Raw genomic sequence first — 16,568 nt, 5'->3', positions numbered from 1 at the left:
TTAAACAAATGACTTACCACATATCCCAGCAATTCCATTCCTGGGTATTTGCCCAAGAGAAATTAAAGCATACATTCACATAAAACTTGTATGTGAATGTTATGATAGCCTTATTGACAATTGTCAAAAACTGGAAACACCAACATGTCCTTTAATATGTGAATAATCAGTGGTACATCCATGCAGTAGAATACTACTCAGCAATAAAAATGATTGAACTAGTGATTCATGTATCAACATGGATAAACTATGAATGCATTTTTCTAAAAATCCTAAAGCCTGAGAAAGATGTAGCTGCAAACCTGTAATGACTCCTTGTTACACGCAGAGTATGATATTTATGTTTGTTCATTTATATTTGTTGACTGAAGAAACGTAGCTATTAATACTGCTGGTTTACAGATCAGGAAACATATCAAAAGTTAAGTTACTTGGTAATATAAAAACAGAATTTGAGCACAAGTCTTTGCAACTCCTGCACTCTTCCTTGCCATCACACTGCTTGCCAGTACCTTTGGCTTAGCATAGTTTCAGAACTAATCCATGATCCTCAAATCTGTCCTGCATGTTATAATCAACTGGGAGGTTTTTTAAATTGTCTTTCTGGCTTTTTGGTCCTTAGGCCAGGTGAAATCACCTCTCCAGGTGATTCTGAATGCATAGTGACAAATGAAAATAATTACAGATGAATAGTGCTTGTTGAATTAGTGAATGAACAGAGTTGATAGCTTAATATATGACTTGTCCACATGGTTTTTGTCTACTGTAGTGTATTGACTTTTCCTGGCTTTTTTTCTTCTATCCTTATTTCTTATTTCTTTTTTCTTTTTTACCATATCCTTTGAGAGTTCTCTTAGAGTCTGCTTTTAAGGGTCTCCTCTTCTCTAAGTATTATTGCAGTATCAATTAGAAGATTTCTGTGGAGGTAAAGTCCTAGAATCTTCCTTGAGGTACATCTCTCTGACTTCAACCAAGTGGGCTTGGGACTTACTGTTTGAATGAGCTTTCCACTTGTTTCTATTCTGGCTAAAGAGATGGTTAGTTGTAGATTTACAGTTGTTATTCTTATCGATAGTGTAGACAGTTGCAGAAGGATGAATTAGAAGTAGATGGTCATGTGTGTAATGGGTTTTCTTCCAGGTAGATGAAAAATGGGAACCAATTAATTTCATTTAGGCCAACAACTTCAATCTGTAATCATGACTTTAAAAATAATTTACTTCTGTGGAAACAGAAGCTAAGAGCAAGTTATTTCTGAAGAACTTCGTATTCTATAAAAGATTTCTGGGAGTAATTATTAATTTAGGTGCACTTGAAATTTTGTTGCTGATTATTAACCTGTAAAAGGGGAAGTTGAGAGGCAGTGATTTAAAGCAAGAGTAATAGAGCCCTTCTTAATTAAAAGTTAATCAGAAATTAGGGAAAGCTTTCTAGAGTCCATTGATAAGCTATATTTTTCTTACTTTTACTTTTTTCATTAAATAACTTATCAAGTGCTGTATTTTACCACTGAAAGATGATGGAATTTTGCCTAGAATTTTTCTTATAAAACTTAAAAGTCCCAAATAAGGAATTATTTTCACCTCTTTGATAAACCTTCACCTGCCTCATGAAGCTCTGTACATAGATTTTTCTTAGAGTTGGGGAAATAATACTTAAGAGTCTGATTCAAACAAAGAGGGAACAGTCACTTCAGATTATACTAGCTGTGGCTATGAAAAAGTTAAAGGACACATCTGGCAAATTTCTAGGTAAGACTTGTGAGAATAATCTGAGGGAATGGAGCTATGACTTTTAAATGATGCATTTCCTGCTGACTTTCAGTCTTGTTGAACTCAAATTTTAAAAATGAAACAGACTTGAAAATAACTGAGAGAGGAGCCTGGGTGGCTCAGTTGTTAAGCATCTGCCTTCCACTCAGGGCGTGATCCCTGCGATCTGGGATCGAGCCCCACATCAGGCTCCTCCGCTGGAAGCCTGCTTCTTCCTCTCCCACCCCACCCCCCCCCGCTTGTGTTCCCTCTCTCGCTGGCTATCTCTCTCTCTGTCAAATAAATAAATAAAATCTTAAAAAAAAAAAAAAAGAAAAGAGAAAGAAAATAACTGAGAACAACAAAAATGTTTCTAGATGCCATTATGCTTTTCACCATGAGTGACAGTAATGTTTAATGCACATTTAGAGTATTATTGATTTTTTTTAAACATTTATTTGTGTGTGAGAGAGAGAGTGTGAGAGCACAAGCAGGGAGAGAGACCACAAGCATCAGTCAGAGGGAGAAGAAGGCTCCCTGCTGAGAAGAGAGCCAGATGCAAGACTTGATCCCAGGGATCATGACCTTAGAGGCTTATGCGACTGAGCCACCCAGGCGCCCCAGGGTATTATTGATTTTTTTTAAGTACCTTGTTATTTTAAATAAATACCCCAAGATATCATTGATTTCTTAGATATTTCTTTTTTCACATCTTGGATAGAATTTACTTTTCTTATAGAACACTTGCTGAAGTATAATGTAAATCAAAGAAAATGTGTTGTTTATTAATCTAATCCAAAACTCCAAAAATGTTTATAATTTGAGCTACATTCTAACAGGGAAGAAAGAGAAGACCAAACAACTGTAAGTTTTCAAATCCTCAGGAAAGACTCTTTAGAATCTACATGATATGTTTTGTATTTGGTTATAGAGTGAAATATACAGTAAACTGAATGGAGTTCTCATTAAGAATAATAAATCCTTAAAATACTTAAAGCAGTACTACAGAACTCAGATTATTTCACTGAGAATAAACACATGGCTCCTAAATCCTCTGAAAAACAAAAGAAAAAAAAAATACAGGGTGTCCCTGAAAAATCCCAAAAGTGTCTTTGGTATATTATGATAAGTGTGAGAGTGTCGGAGGGAAGGATTTTCTTTTCTCATTCTAGATGAAATGATAAAGGAATAGTTCTCTAGTCTAAAAGATTTAGCAACCCTCTTAAAAATTAAATAAAAAAATTTAAAATTATGTAGTGATCCAATTTATATATATACATACTTATACTGTATATGTTATGCATAAAACAAATATTTGTATACATTATAAATAGGATGGTTATTGGTCAAAATGCTAACTGTGATTATCTTCCAGTTATATTGTCTTTCTTTACTCATTCTATGGGTATATATTTGCATATTTAAAGTAAAAATGTCAATAACAAAGAGCCCTTAAAAGACTCAAACGGTGACTTCATTAAGTATAGATGTGGGCCAGAAAATACACTGCTAAGTCAGTAGTTAACACCTATCTCTAAAATAGGTTTAGCAGCTGTCTTACCCTGCCTGTTCATCTTCATCTCCATACTCATATAACCATTTGGCTGGAGGGAGTTACGAGTGTTTTATACAGTGGTGTGTGCACATTGAAATCACCCAAGGAACTGAAATACCAGTGCCCTTGTGCCATCCCTTAGAAATGGGTTTAATTACTCTGGAGTGTAGCCTGGCTAATGGGACTCTTTGAAGTTCTCCAGGTTAATCAATATGCAGCCAAGGAAGGATGAGAACCTCTGTTTTATAGGAAACTTAAAAAAAATAAAAAAACTCATTTGTTTTTCAGTCTGTTAATTTGTATTTTGTTGAAACTGTTACTACCCTGTACAAAACTTGTGTTGAACAACTATATATTATTTTCAACTGTTCTCTTAAATAAGCTACATTTTAATGTCCAGCCTGCCACCGAGTTCGTTGGGTAACATGATGGACTGTTGTATTCTGCCTTTATCTTTTCCTCCTTCCAGTCTGTCTTCTATGCTGTCCAAATGGTTAATTTTCTAAAGCATAAAATAATTATATCACTACCATATATAAAAGCCCTTAATTATCCATTCTTTACAGATTAAAGTATAAGTTTCTTACTTGGCCCCAATTTATTTTCAGGTTCATCTTCTATTAGTTCAAAACTAGAGATCTTGAACTCCATGTGTACTGACCATTTCTTGAATAGTCCTTTTATTTCATACCTGCCTTCACATATGCTATTTCCTTTATCACTAATTTTGATCATAGTTCAAGAGTAGTTTCAGAAACATTTATTGAAATGGAGCAAAAGTAGCATTTATTATTGAGCATACTAGCCAAGGACTGTGGGTTTGTTTTGTTTTTTGTTTTTGTTTTTTTTTTTACTGTAACAACAACTATTCTGAAGCTTATATATGAGCAAAATTTCCTACATTTTTCACTCTCCCACAAATTGGCTGAGTCTATTTTATACATAGTTTATACAGAGATTTAAGTGTATTCAACCGTAAAATTCAGTGAAGTTATTTCCTGCCCGTGTGAAAAGGAAAATTGAAAAGCTCATATATGTAGATAACTTTCATAGTACAAAGTACAGCCTGTGAAACCTTAACAGTCTCTGCGTGGGTAAATGTTACAGTTTAACAAGAAGTTAATTTGGGCAGTGTTAAAAATTTAAGGTTTTTTTGTCTATTAAGATAAATTTGGTAAAACATAATTTAGTTTGTTCCCTTATATATGCTTCCTAGGTTTTTTTAGTGTTCCTAATTGTTTTATTGTTTATTTAGGATACTGCTTTATAACTGATGTTTTACAATCTAATTTGATAATTTTTTCTTCCATTAGAATGTGAAACATGTTACAGAAACATTCAAGAAGTGGCTGAACAGGGAAGGGAAAAAGTGCCACTGCCTATCAGAAAAAAACAAAAGAAAACATGGGAAATACAACCACCAAATTCCGTAAAGCACTCATCAATGGTGATGAAAACCTGGCCTGCCAAATTTATGAAAACAACCCTCAGCTGAAAGAATCCCTTGATCCAAATACATCTTATGGGGAGCCCTACCAGCACAATACTCCATTACACTATGCTGCTAGACATGGAATGAACAGAATACTAGGGTAAGTATTACTGTAAAACCAATTAATAATAAATTAGTGAAAGGGAAAAAAATCCTTGATCTTTGAAAATATATACATACATATGTGCATGTTATACGGTATTATAGTGAATTAAACTTTCTCTTTTTTTAAAGATTTATTTATTTATTTTAGAGAGCGTTCAAGCACAGGGCTGCGCGGCAGGGGGGCGGGGGGGAGGGAATGCCGGCAGAGAGAAACTCAAGCCAACTCTGCCTAGCCAAGCCCAACATGGGGCTCTATCTCACAACCCTTAGATCACAGCCTGAGCCAAAACCAAGAGTCAGGTGCTTAACCGATTTTGCCACCCAGGCGCCCCAGTGAATTATTAAGTATTTTTTTTATTATGCCTGAATTAGACCAAAAGTTTTAATAGTGAGGTTGGTTCACATATTCCTGTGGCTGTAAATACAGTTTGATCCTTAGTATGTTTTGTAGTATGATATCTTGATAATAGTTTAGTGTTTAATTTACAGCATATGAATTCTAGAAAAGTACTTATCAACTATCAAAAAAGTGAAGGTAATGGTGCCTGCAGCAAAGTTTTCAGCTCTGATTAGCTAGTTTAAGTTGAAAAAACAGATGCATTTGCCTTATCTAGTCTTGATCGGGTTTGAGTTTCCTTTCTTTTAATGGGGTTCAGTTACTTGAAAAGAATCTAAAAGCAAAACATTTCTTAAAACTGAAAATACTGACAAAACTTAGAATCTCTCCAAAAAGAAAGCATTTGTTGACAGCAAACATGTTTATATGAAGATTCTTACCTCATTACATGAGAATTAAATTTTGTATTTGCTAGCTTATAAAATGAGAGAAGCAGGGGATAGTAGTTCTAAAACAAATTTAGTGTTTTAAGAAGATTATGCAGCTATTAAAGTCTGATGGTGGAAGAAAAAGACAATTCTTTGCTTACATGATGAAATAAAATTCATAAAGCAGTATTCAAAGCTCTTTAGAACTTGATAAAAAACGTTCAACATTTTTTATACTTCTTTTAATAAAAATTGTTCAAATTAAGCTGCTACTTTTGGTTTCCTTGAAACATGTCATATATACTCTGTTTGCCATGTGCATGCTGCTCTCTCTGCCAGGAATCCCCTTGCCCACTCCTCTCAGCTTTCTCTTTCTTATCTAAGTCTTACCCTTCCTTCAAGGCCCTGTGCAGGATCTGTCTTCTTAGCCTGTTACAACCCAAAGGAACCTCAGTCTTTCTTTTTTAACTTCTATGGCTTTTTTTGTTAGTATGTATTACTTATTTGGTATATACTATATCATTGTGCTTTATAATTTTGTGTATCTTCTCTCTACCTAAATTACTCCTTTTTTTTACTGTACCTTCTTTGTACTTCTAGCATCTAGCATAGTATCTTACACAAAGTAAATAACAGTTTTATAGAATCATCGCACAAGAAAATATTTTATGATCAGGATTTGTGAATAAAAAAACTTCCATGAATGAGTTAAGTTATCCAGACCCATGACTTTATCAAGTAGGCATCTCTGTAACCTCTTAAAGTAGGTATTTCTTGACTTAGTATTTCCATAACCTCTCCTTTTTGCATTTAGTTTTTGTTTCCATTTCTCTAAAGGTACCTACTTGGAAGCCACCGCCAACTCATCTTGTTTTAAATTTTATATTTTTTCTTCCCAAACTGGGTTTTCCCTATGTTAACAACACCAACAGAATGTGCTGATGTGATAATTGCACATGTATGAGTGCTTACTGTTTTCTGGGCACTATTAACAGTGTCTACATGCATTATCTCTTTTAATCCTCATTACAACTCTGGGAGGTAGTTTGCTGTCTGCATTTTAGAGGAGAGAAAACCTAAAGCACAGAAAATTAATCAACGTGTCAGATCTCTAGCAGTTTATGAGTGACAGAGCTAATTGCCCAGACAGATGACTATAGGCTTTAGGCTTTTTAACCACTGTAATAGCGTCTTATCTCTATGGTCAGATAAACCTGTGTGTCAGGGCTGCCTGAGCCACTTAATAGCAAGGCAAGTTATTTCATCACTCTGGGCTTAAGTTCCCTTATCTGTAAAATAGATATCTATTACATACAGCTTGTAGGACAATTAAATTAATTAATGTTATAGGTCTATCATGCCTAGGATACAGTATGTACTCAGTAATGTTATTGCTTCTCATTTCTGTAACCCTAAATATCTTCAAATGATCCTTGACTTACTCCTTTGCCTAACCTGCTACTAAGAAAAGTTCACTAAGTTTTATCTCTGGAATTCACTTCTTTCCATTCCCATTGCCCCAGGCTTAGCTCACCCTTATCAACCTGTGCTCTCAACATTGAAAATATCTGATTCCTAAATGTTTTTTTCCAAGTCTTTTCCTCTCATAATCTCATGTCCAGATTAATCTTACTCAGTTATATCCTTTTTAACATTTTTTCTATCATGGCAAAACTGTAACAATACCCTGTTGTCTGTATTACTCCGTTTGGCTTCTAAAGCTCCCTTGACCTTGCCCTCATTCTACCCAGTCAGCCCAATTTCTCATTACTCTCTAATAAGCTCTTATCAGTGAAACTTGCTGATTGACTTCCTTTGTGCTCTCCCCACCTTTAGAAATGCCACCACATTAGCTTTATTCCTGTTGCTCCTTGATTCTCAAATGTCTTCTTTCTTCTCTGATTCGCTCTCCTTTAAATCCTAACTTGGTTTCTGTCTTTTTCATGAATTTACCTACAACTACTCTGACCTGCAGTACTTTTTGTTTTCTGAAATTCCTACAACTTAGATTTTAAGCCGTCTTATTGTTATTAAACTCATCTTCTCCACTCCATTGTAAAGATTGTAAATACAGTGCTAGACACTTAATAATGTTCTCAATAGATTAACTATTGAGTACTTAATCCATTAAATCTTTTTTTTTTAATTGAGTATTGTCAGTGAGATTACAGAACTGTTACATTGCTTTAGATTCCTAACATTGAACACTACAGTAGTATTTAGTATCAAGTCTTGTTATGTGATTAATTAAAACTTGTTTGGAATACTAAAGTAAAATATATTTAAGTATTATTATTACTAAGATAATATGTATATTTTAACATAAAGGAAACCAAGTAACAAAATGTTTTTTAACCATTTATTGTATAATTTACAAATGTACTTCCTAAAATTGGGTAACACTATTAAGAAAGTTATCTAACACAGTGATTCTTAAAATATGTCTGAGGATTCCTAGATCCTGAGACGCTTTTAGGAGGTACACGAAGTCAAATCTGGTTTTGTACTAATACTAAGGTATTATTTGCCTTTTTCACTGTGTTGACATTTGCCGTGAAAGTGCAAAAAATGGAGGATAAAACTGCTGATGCCTGTAGATGAGTTAAGACCGTGGTACCCAACCTGACTAGTAATGATTGTATTCATCACTGCCGGCCACTTTCCATTTAAAAAAAAGCCAGTTTCACTTAAAAGTATCCTTGATGAAGCAGTAAAAGTTATTTCTTTAAATAAGAGTTACTATTTTTAGTTAATCTCCATCCTTGAGTACGGTACGAAAAAAGTTCATTGATGTGATTTCAGATTTTACATTGCAAGTAACCTAAGAAATGGCCACTTGTTGAATTTTTGGTATAGTACCAAATGTGAATATTCACAGTTATCTGAAAAGGCGTTTTAGGATACTTCTCCTTTTTCTGACTATATAGAGGCTGGATTTTCTTCATATGCTTTGAACCAAAACGACATACTACAATAGATAGAATGCTGTGAGAATTCATCTTCTGTTAGCTAGACATGAAAAGAAATTTATAAATGTGTAAAACAGTGCCATTCCTCTCAATTTTTTTTAGTTTTTTTTCACTTCTGTATGTCAAGAATATTTAATATGTAATGTTTTTTTATGAATACATATTTTTTAAATGTTTCAATTTTTAATATAAACATAAATATACATAACCCACATAAACAAAAGCTCTTAGGAAACTTCACTGATTTTTAAAGTTGTAAGAGGCCCGTGACCAAAAAGTTTAAGAATTGCTGATTTGGTCAATATTCTTAACTCTTCAAGGCAGGACTATATCTGTGTTTCTACATCATGTGGTTATCATTCTGTTGAATGAGTAAAGACCTATAGAAAAGATGACATATATTCTCTTTAGTTACCAGTTTGGACTACTTTTATGATTTGGCCACATGTTTTATACTTAAATTTATACTTGTGTGTTTACTTTATACTTAACTTTCAATTTCAGCCTAAAGTGTTTGGGTGTTTTCTTCTTTATTTCCTTAATTGTTTGGAGAGATCAGTAGCTCATAATTTCTTTATTAAAGCCTTTAACATCATATGCTAGAATCAGAAATTATTGTTCTCCTTTCCTAAGAATAAACAACTCTTATTTCCTTAATTTGTATTTTTTTAAAAATTTATTTAGTTAAGAAAATCACATCAAATTATTATATTAAATGTTTAGTTGCTTTTGGAATTAAAAAATTATTCCTCCCCTTTTTTTAAGATTTTATGTATGTATGTATGTATGTATGTATTTGAGAGACAGCACATGCAAGCTGAGGAGGAGCAGAGGGAAAGGGAGAAGCAGATGCCACACTGAGAAGAAGTAATAGAGTTTCTAATTCTTGATTTCTATTTTTTGACTCATATTTAAGTAGTTATTAAGTTCTTTTAATGGGTTAAATGGATTTAAGTGGATTGAAGTTCTCCTCTCTACCCTTCCTTGCCTGCAAACTCCATAAGGACAGGGAATTAATTTGTTTTCTTCACAATATGGTTTTTTTGTTTATTTGTTTGTTTTTTATTAAAGATTTTATTTATTTATTTGACAGAGAAAGACAGCCAGCGAGAGAGGGAACACAAGCAGGGGGAGTGGGAGAGGAAGAAGCAGGCTCCTAGCGGAGAAGCCTGATGTGAGGCTTGATCCCAGAACGCTAGGATCACGCCCTCAGCCGAAGGCAGATGCTTAACGACTGAGCCACCCAGGCACCCCCACAATATGGTTTTAGAATAGTACCTGCCAAATAACAACTGCAGTACTTGTTGCATGAAAGAGAAGATTTAAAAGGAACTGAAGGTATATGTATGTGTTAGTGACTGATAGAATCAGAGTGTTATTGGCAAGAAATAGAGGCTCTGGCAGAGCAGACTGTTATTTTGGAGAGAGCTCAGTTGAATATGAGATGATAGTGGAATATGCAAGAGAGAGGGGCCTATATAAGGAGTTAGAATATGGTCTAGAGGTCAGGTGAGAACTTAGGATGAATAGAGCATTAACAGTTACCACAGAAGTAATAATAGAAGCCCCTTAAGAGAATCATGATTCCACCACCATTGTTTATCATTTGGATTCTGTTAATACTTTATAGTTTACCAAGTATATTCATAGAAACCATTGAAAGTTAGATGGCTAGTTAGATTTGCTCCCTAAAAGGAGAGAAGGTGTATGAAGAAGAAAATGGATTCAGAACTAAATTTTCTTCCAGTAAGGGGTTAGGAAGTGGAGCTGTTACCATTGGAAAAGAGAAGTTGTGCTTAAAAAAAATATTTGAGAAGATGTGTACTTATGGAAACCAAGGTAATCAAAAGGTCAGGATATAAATGGATAGTCAGGGGTGCCTGGGTGGCTCAGTCGGTTAAGTGCCTGCCTTCAGCTCAGATCATGATCCCAGGGTCCTGGAATCAAGCCCCATGTCAGACTCCCTGCTCAGTGGGAAGTCTGCTTATCTCCCTCTCCTTCTGCACCTCCCCTCCCCCACCACAGCTTGTTGCTCGCTCTATCTGAAATAAATAAAATCTTTTAAAAAATGAATAGTCAACTATTTCAGGTTAAAAGCAAAAGTTATGGACAATGATGATGAATTTAGCTCTTAGGAAATTAGAATATCCAGCTTTATAGTTTTAGTGCAAATTGTTTATGCGGGTATGGTACGATGTCTAATAAATTGAAGAATCTTTCCTGAGTAAATACGTATAAAGAAGCTATTTTAATATTTTAACTTGAGAATAATAAACTTTTTTATTTGATTAATCAGAGTCTGGCAGATTGGATATGAGAACATTTGCAAAATTAGCTATCTCTTCTCTATATTGGGGAGTCTCTAGAAATGTTTAATATGAGAGAGAGATCTCTCTGTATCAACTGACATCCTTCCAACTTACATTAAATCCTGTGGTGTAAAGGACCTGAGATCTCCTGAGCAAACTGAAAGAAAATAAATGATATTAATGGGAAATGGGAACAGGAAGGGCTGGGTAAAAGTGGTTTACACAGACTCTTACAGAATCTGAATTAATTTTAATAATTTCTTCCTAAATTAAATTTTTAAGAAAATGAAATCATTTTTGTTAATTTAATGACTCCTAGGAAAGGTTTTAATTTTGAACATATTTTTAGAGCATTATTTTAATTTTAGTTATCCGCCACAATCCCACTGTAATTCAACTGTTATAAGTACATAGTGTCAATGGGGAAAATATTGTATATTTTCCTTTTTATTTTTTTTTTAGCTATTAAGCAACATTATGGTCATATAAGCAAACAAAACTACCCATGTTCCTGCCTCCTTTAAACAGCTGTTAGAATTATTCTGTGTTCCCATCTAGTTTGAGCTGCAGACATTCATAGACTTTGTAATGACTTTATAATTTTTTATTATAGTCATAGATATACTATGATTTGCTTCCCATTTCTCCTATAAACCATTTAAGTGATTCCAAATTTTTTTATTCAAAGTAACACTGTATTGAATGGCATTGTTCCTATAGATTTTTATTTCTTTTTTTAAGATTTGTTTATTTTAGAGAGTGTGCGTGTACACGCACGTGCAAGGAGAGAGGGGCAAAGGGAGAGGGAGGGAGAGAATCTCCAGCAGACACCCTGCTGAGGGAGGAGCCTGATGTTGGGCTCAGTCGCACAACCCCAGGATCATGACCTGAGCCAAAATCAAGAGTTGGACACTTAACCAATTGAGCCATCCAGGCACCCCAAAATTTTTATTTCTTTTATGTTTTTCCTTTGGGATAAATTCTCAGAAATAGGTTTACCTGGTCAAAGGATATGAACCATGTGTTGTTAAGGAGCTATTTATTATGTAACTTGCCCAAGATCACATAAAGAGTGACAGAATTAGGATTAGAGCTTGGCAGTCTGTACTAGATGCCATGTTCTTGATCAGTCTTCTACACTGTTGCTTTGAGAGATCCCCAATGCTGTGTCACCAATCTAGATCATAAGAGTAGTATGTATGCAGTTCATCTGTCAAAGTTATAGCAAGAAATTGGTGTATCTGACAGTAGTTTGAGGATGTCAGAAAGAACAGGATATAGACCCTGCTTTAGAAGCCTATGAACTAAGTGATAGAAGGAAACAGATATATAAAAAGGTAACTGTGATACAGTGTAATGAGTTATATTAGGATGCTCAATGAAGACAAAGAAAGGAGTGGCCACACTGGAGAGGGAGCATGGTGTAAAGAGGCTTCTAAATAGGATTGGGTTTGTTTAGATAGTCTCGGTCAGTTTCTAGGAAACCAAACAGCAGAGCAAGCATTGAAGAGCCTGCACATCTATCGTGGGGATCAGAAGGCCATAAAGGCTATGTTGGACTGTAGAGAAAATATGTACAATTAGGGCTTTCTGAGGGAATTTTACTAAAACTTGGGACCTGGGCTAAAAGACCAGCTTTGGAAGTTAAACTGTGACTGACTAGAGATTGAGAACTCCAGAGAGATTTACCTCCTAGGATATAGATGTTTACATCTGAAGGGGGATGAGGAGTGGGTAAGACCTTAAACCGTGGAGACATTCCCTAAATCATAAAACTCAGAGATGCTAGTCTTTTCATCCCCCTAGAGATATACTTTACATTTCAAAGGGTAAGAACCCAAGATCTTCCCTAGGATATTTTGTTCACACTCAGAGGGGAGGAGTCTGCTATATAACCCTCCAGAATCTTATTTTCAGGGCTCCTTGCTATAGTAACTTGCTATTGCTGCTATGACAAATTACCACAAACTTAAAGACTTAACACAAATTTATTATATTAAAGCTCTAGAGATCAGAAGTCTGAAGTGTTCCTACTGGACTAAACTCAAAGTGTTAGCATGGCCGTGTTCCTTCTGGAGGTTCTAGGATAGAATCCCTTCCCTTTGCTTTTCCAGCTTCCTAAAGCTGCCTGCAGTTCTTGGCTTGTGGGTCCTTCCTCCATCTTTAAAAGAAACAATTTAGCTTCCTTCCATCTTCCAATCTCTCTTTGACTCTTGACCCTTCTATCTTTTTCTTAAAAGGACTTGTGATTACATTGGGCCCACTTGGTTAATGCAGGCTAATTTCCCATGTCATGAACCTTAACTTAATTCACACCTGCAAAGTCCCTTTACTGTGTAAGGTAACGTGTTCATGGATTCCAGGGATTAAGACATGGATCTTTTGGGGGTGGGGGCATTACTCTGCCTACCATACTCACCTGTAGTGCAGACCCCAGGGCATATAGAATGATCTGATCTGGCTCTAATTGCAATTTCCCAGGGGAAGGAGTTGGGGTATAAGGAACTGACATAGTTATAAGTAATAATAATTTATTTGTTCCTGTTCCAGAGACCTCATGTCTACTTTCAGGACAGTTCAAATCAATGTAGTGCTAAAAACCCAATAGACTGGTTTTAAAGGGCTCTGCAGCTGAGCTCTCTAGACTCCTGAATGATAAGAACAGGAAAAATCCAGAGTTGTCTGGGACCTTCTGCCTTAGGACCTCTTACTCAACCTTTTTCTCATAAAAGCTTTCCAGCTTGGCTAACTCATTCAAATTGAAGAGTCTATCCTAGCTCCTTTGTGGTCAGTTTTTTTCTGTCAGACCCATGTGTGTAAGCTAAAACTAACCTAAAAGCAATCCAGATATAACTAGGGGTTAGAGTTTGGCTCTTGCTGCCTTCCCCTTGCTGTTCCATTGGCATTTAGCAAATGATACCAGCACTCCACAGTAAATGTAGGCACTCATCTTCAGATGTGAGACTTACATTCCCATTTCCTAATGTATTTGTGTGTTTTCTAGTATAGGCTGACTGTATTACAGCAGGGTTTTTGTTTGTTGTTTTTTTTTTTCTCAGCTCATTTTCCAGTATCTTATTATAGCTACTGAATTGGCTCAACTGTTAATCCTGTGATCCTGGTTCAGGGATGTATTAGGGAGTTAGGCATAACTGTCTGATCTAGGTTTGGCATTAGTTAAGGGAGTTCATCTAGACCTATATCATTGGTAAAGGCTATCACTTTGGAATTAGATCTTGGTCTTCCAGAACTAACCAGAACTTATTCCCTTAAAAAAATATTACACTGTGTAAATAGTGCTAGCTAATGACTTTCAGGTAGAAAAATTTTTTCTAGATTTAAAAATTACTCCTACACTTATGCACTACTTCCTGTGCTTATACTGTCACCATCCTTATTCAATAAAGATGTAACTAAGAGAAATAGGGCAGAACAATAAAGAAAAGAAGATAAAAGTTGGTGTGGAATGTATAATAATACATTAGTATTTTTATTTAAAATATTTATTTAAATTTTATTAAATTATTTAACTTTATTTAAATTTATTTTAAAATACCCTCAGGCATTCATGTGATTGACATATGAGTCTCACGTGGTCCTTCCTGTTCCTTTCCTCCCTCTGCCCCTTTTTTCTTGTCTTCCTTTTTTCTTTACTTCTCCTTTATTTTTCCTCCCTTTTCTTTTCTCTTCTATCCCTCTTCTTTAATTAGCAAATAACGTAAAGATATGCAGCTTTCTTTTTCTTAGTATTTTGTTCTAGAATGGAGTTTTTTATAACTGTAAAAATTATTCAGCTTATTTTGAAACAGGACTTCACTGGACATTTCATTAACAGCTTAGAAATAGAGTTTATCTTTTAAATTTATCTTATGTGTGGTCTTAAGACAAGGGGACACTGCTTTTCATTTTTTTCTTTATCATTTTAGGACTTTTCTTTTTGGTAGAGATGGAAATCCAAATAAACGGAATGTGCACAATGAGACATCTATGCATTTGTTATGTATGGGGCCTCAAATTATGATATCTGAAGGAGCCCTTCATCCTCGCTTAGCACGGCCTGCAGAAGATGATTTCAGAAGAGCGGATTGTCTGCAGATGATCTTAAGATGGAAAGGAGCAAAACTTGAACAAGGAGAATATGAGAGAGCAGCTATTGATGCCGTTGATAACAAAAAAAACACACCCCTGCACTATGCTGCTGCCTCAGGGATGAAAACCTGTGTCGAGGTAAAACTTTGTTTTTTAATATTCTGCATTCTGTAAAATTTGTGTCTTGGTAATATGTAATAATCAGAGTTTTCTTTGCTTACCTTAGCGGTTACTTTAGTCCTTTCTGTCCTCTTTGTGGTTCTAAAAAAATCTGGATCCCTTTTAAATAAAGTCCTTCTTAGGGAAAGATTAAAAACAAACCCATAGATAAACAGTCCGCCTTGGGAATAAAATGGAATCAAGAGCAATTAAAAATTGGCTAACATTCCTGAAGGTAACAGGCATCAATTAAACATTTGTCACTTAGAATAAGGGTTTTAGTAGAGATATGTTTTACTTTTTAGCTGATTTTTAGAAGCTGATTTATACATGTTGGATATGGCAAATCTTAGCAGGTGGGACTTAGAGCTATATTACCTAGAATTGATCAGTTCCCTAAGCAAGGATAAATATTAATGAATATATTTATTCTGGTCTTTTAAAAAACCTTTGTAATTTAAAATGTGCTGTTTTTTCTGTTTAAAATGCATTAATGCTAATGTATTCCTGAATACTATATTGCATTTGCGTTTTTCCATTTATATATGTCATATAGAACAATAGGCTTAGATAGAATCAGCCATATAATAAAGGATCTTAACTAAGCTAAGAAATCCTTACTCTTCACGTTATCATCACTACTATACATACAACAGAATGGGTTTTTTCTCAGCTACGTTCATGCAATTTATACTTAGTCACAGAATTTCTTTCGTATAGATATTTTAAAGCGTGAGTGGGGAGCATCATAGATTGGATCACAGAGTTTTGTTACCAAAACTGATGGACCTTTGATGGAAGAGCAGTGATCCTAATCAGATTAAAATATGTATCTGAGGGGCGCCTGGGTGGCGCAGTCGTTAAGCGTCTGCCTTCGGCTCAGGGCGTGATCCCGGCGTTATGGGGCTCACGTTATCAGGCTCCTCTGCTATGAGCCTGCTTCTTCCTCTCCCACTCCCCCTGCTTGTGTTCCCTCTCTCGCTGGCTGTCTCTATCTCTGTCAAATAAATAAATAAAATCTTTAAAAAATATATATGTATCTGAAAATTTAATATTTCTTTAATGTTACATATATATATTTTATACTTCTAAATTGATAAATGTACTAAAAATATGAATGTCTTTCATTTTCTTACTCACTTTAAAAGATTACAACCACTTACATGATTTCTTTAGTTTATCTGAAGTGACAGTTTTCTTTTTACTTTAAAAATCCTTCTGATCTTTTGTTTATTGCTATTATTTGTGATACTAGTTAATCTTTTAGAATCTTAGTCATTTTATCTCTTGTGGGGTTGTGTCACCTTTGCCCACTAGTAAGTTAGTGACAGTCATTAACTTGAAGCTAGTTTTTTAAGCAGTGCTTTCTAACAT

General features: G+C 34.9%; 1 protein-coding gene across 4 annotated transcripts in view; it reads left to right on the top strand.

Annotated features, from left to right (window-relative positions):
* Positions 1-16,568, top strand: part of ANKIB1 (ankyrin repeat and IBR domain containing 1) — a 165,207-nt gene that overhangs the window by 53,349 nt on the left and 95,290 nt on the right. For all 4 annotated transcript variants that reach the window (XM_045793273.2, XM_045793271.2, XM_045793272.2 and 1 more), the window contains exons 2-3: positions 4,620-4,898; positions 14,873-15,173. In XM_045793273.2, coding sequence (XP_045649229.2) covers positions 4,711-4,898; positions 14,873-15,173 — 489 coding nt within the window. In that variant the 5' untranslated portion in view covers positions 4,620-4,710. The remainder of the gene's footprint in view (positions 1-4,619; positions 4,899-14,872; positions 15,174-16,568) is intronic.

The sequence above is a fragment of the Ursus americanus genome, chromosome 3 (assembly GCF_024610735.1).
Source record: "Ursus americanus isolate L20-20 chromosome 3, mUrsAme1.1.p, whole genome shotgun sequence".
Lineage (NCBI taxonomy): Eukaryota > Metazoa > Chordata > Mammalia > Carnivora > Ursidae > Ursus > Ursus americanus.
This window is presented reverse-complemented; position numbering and strand designations above follow the sequence as displayed.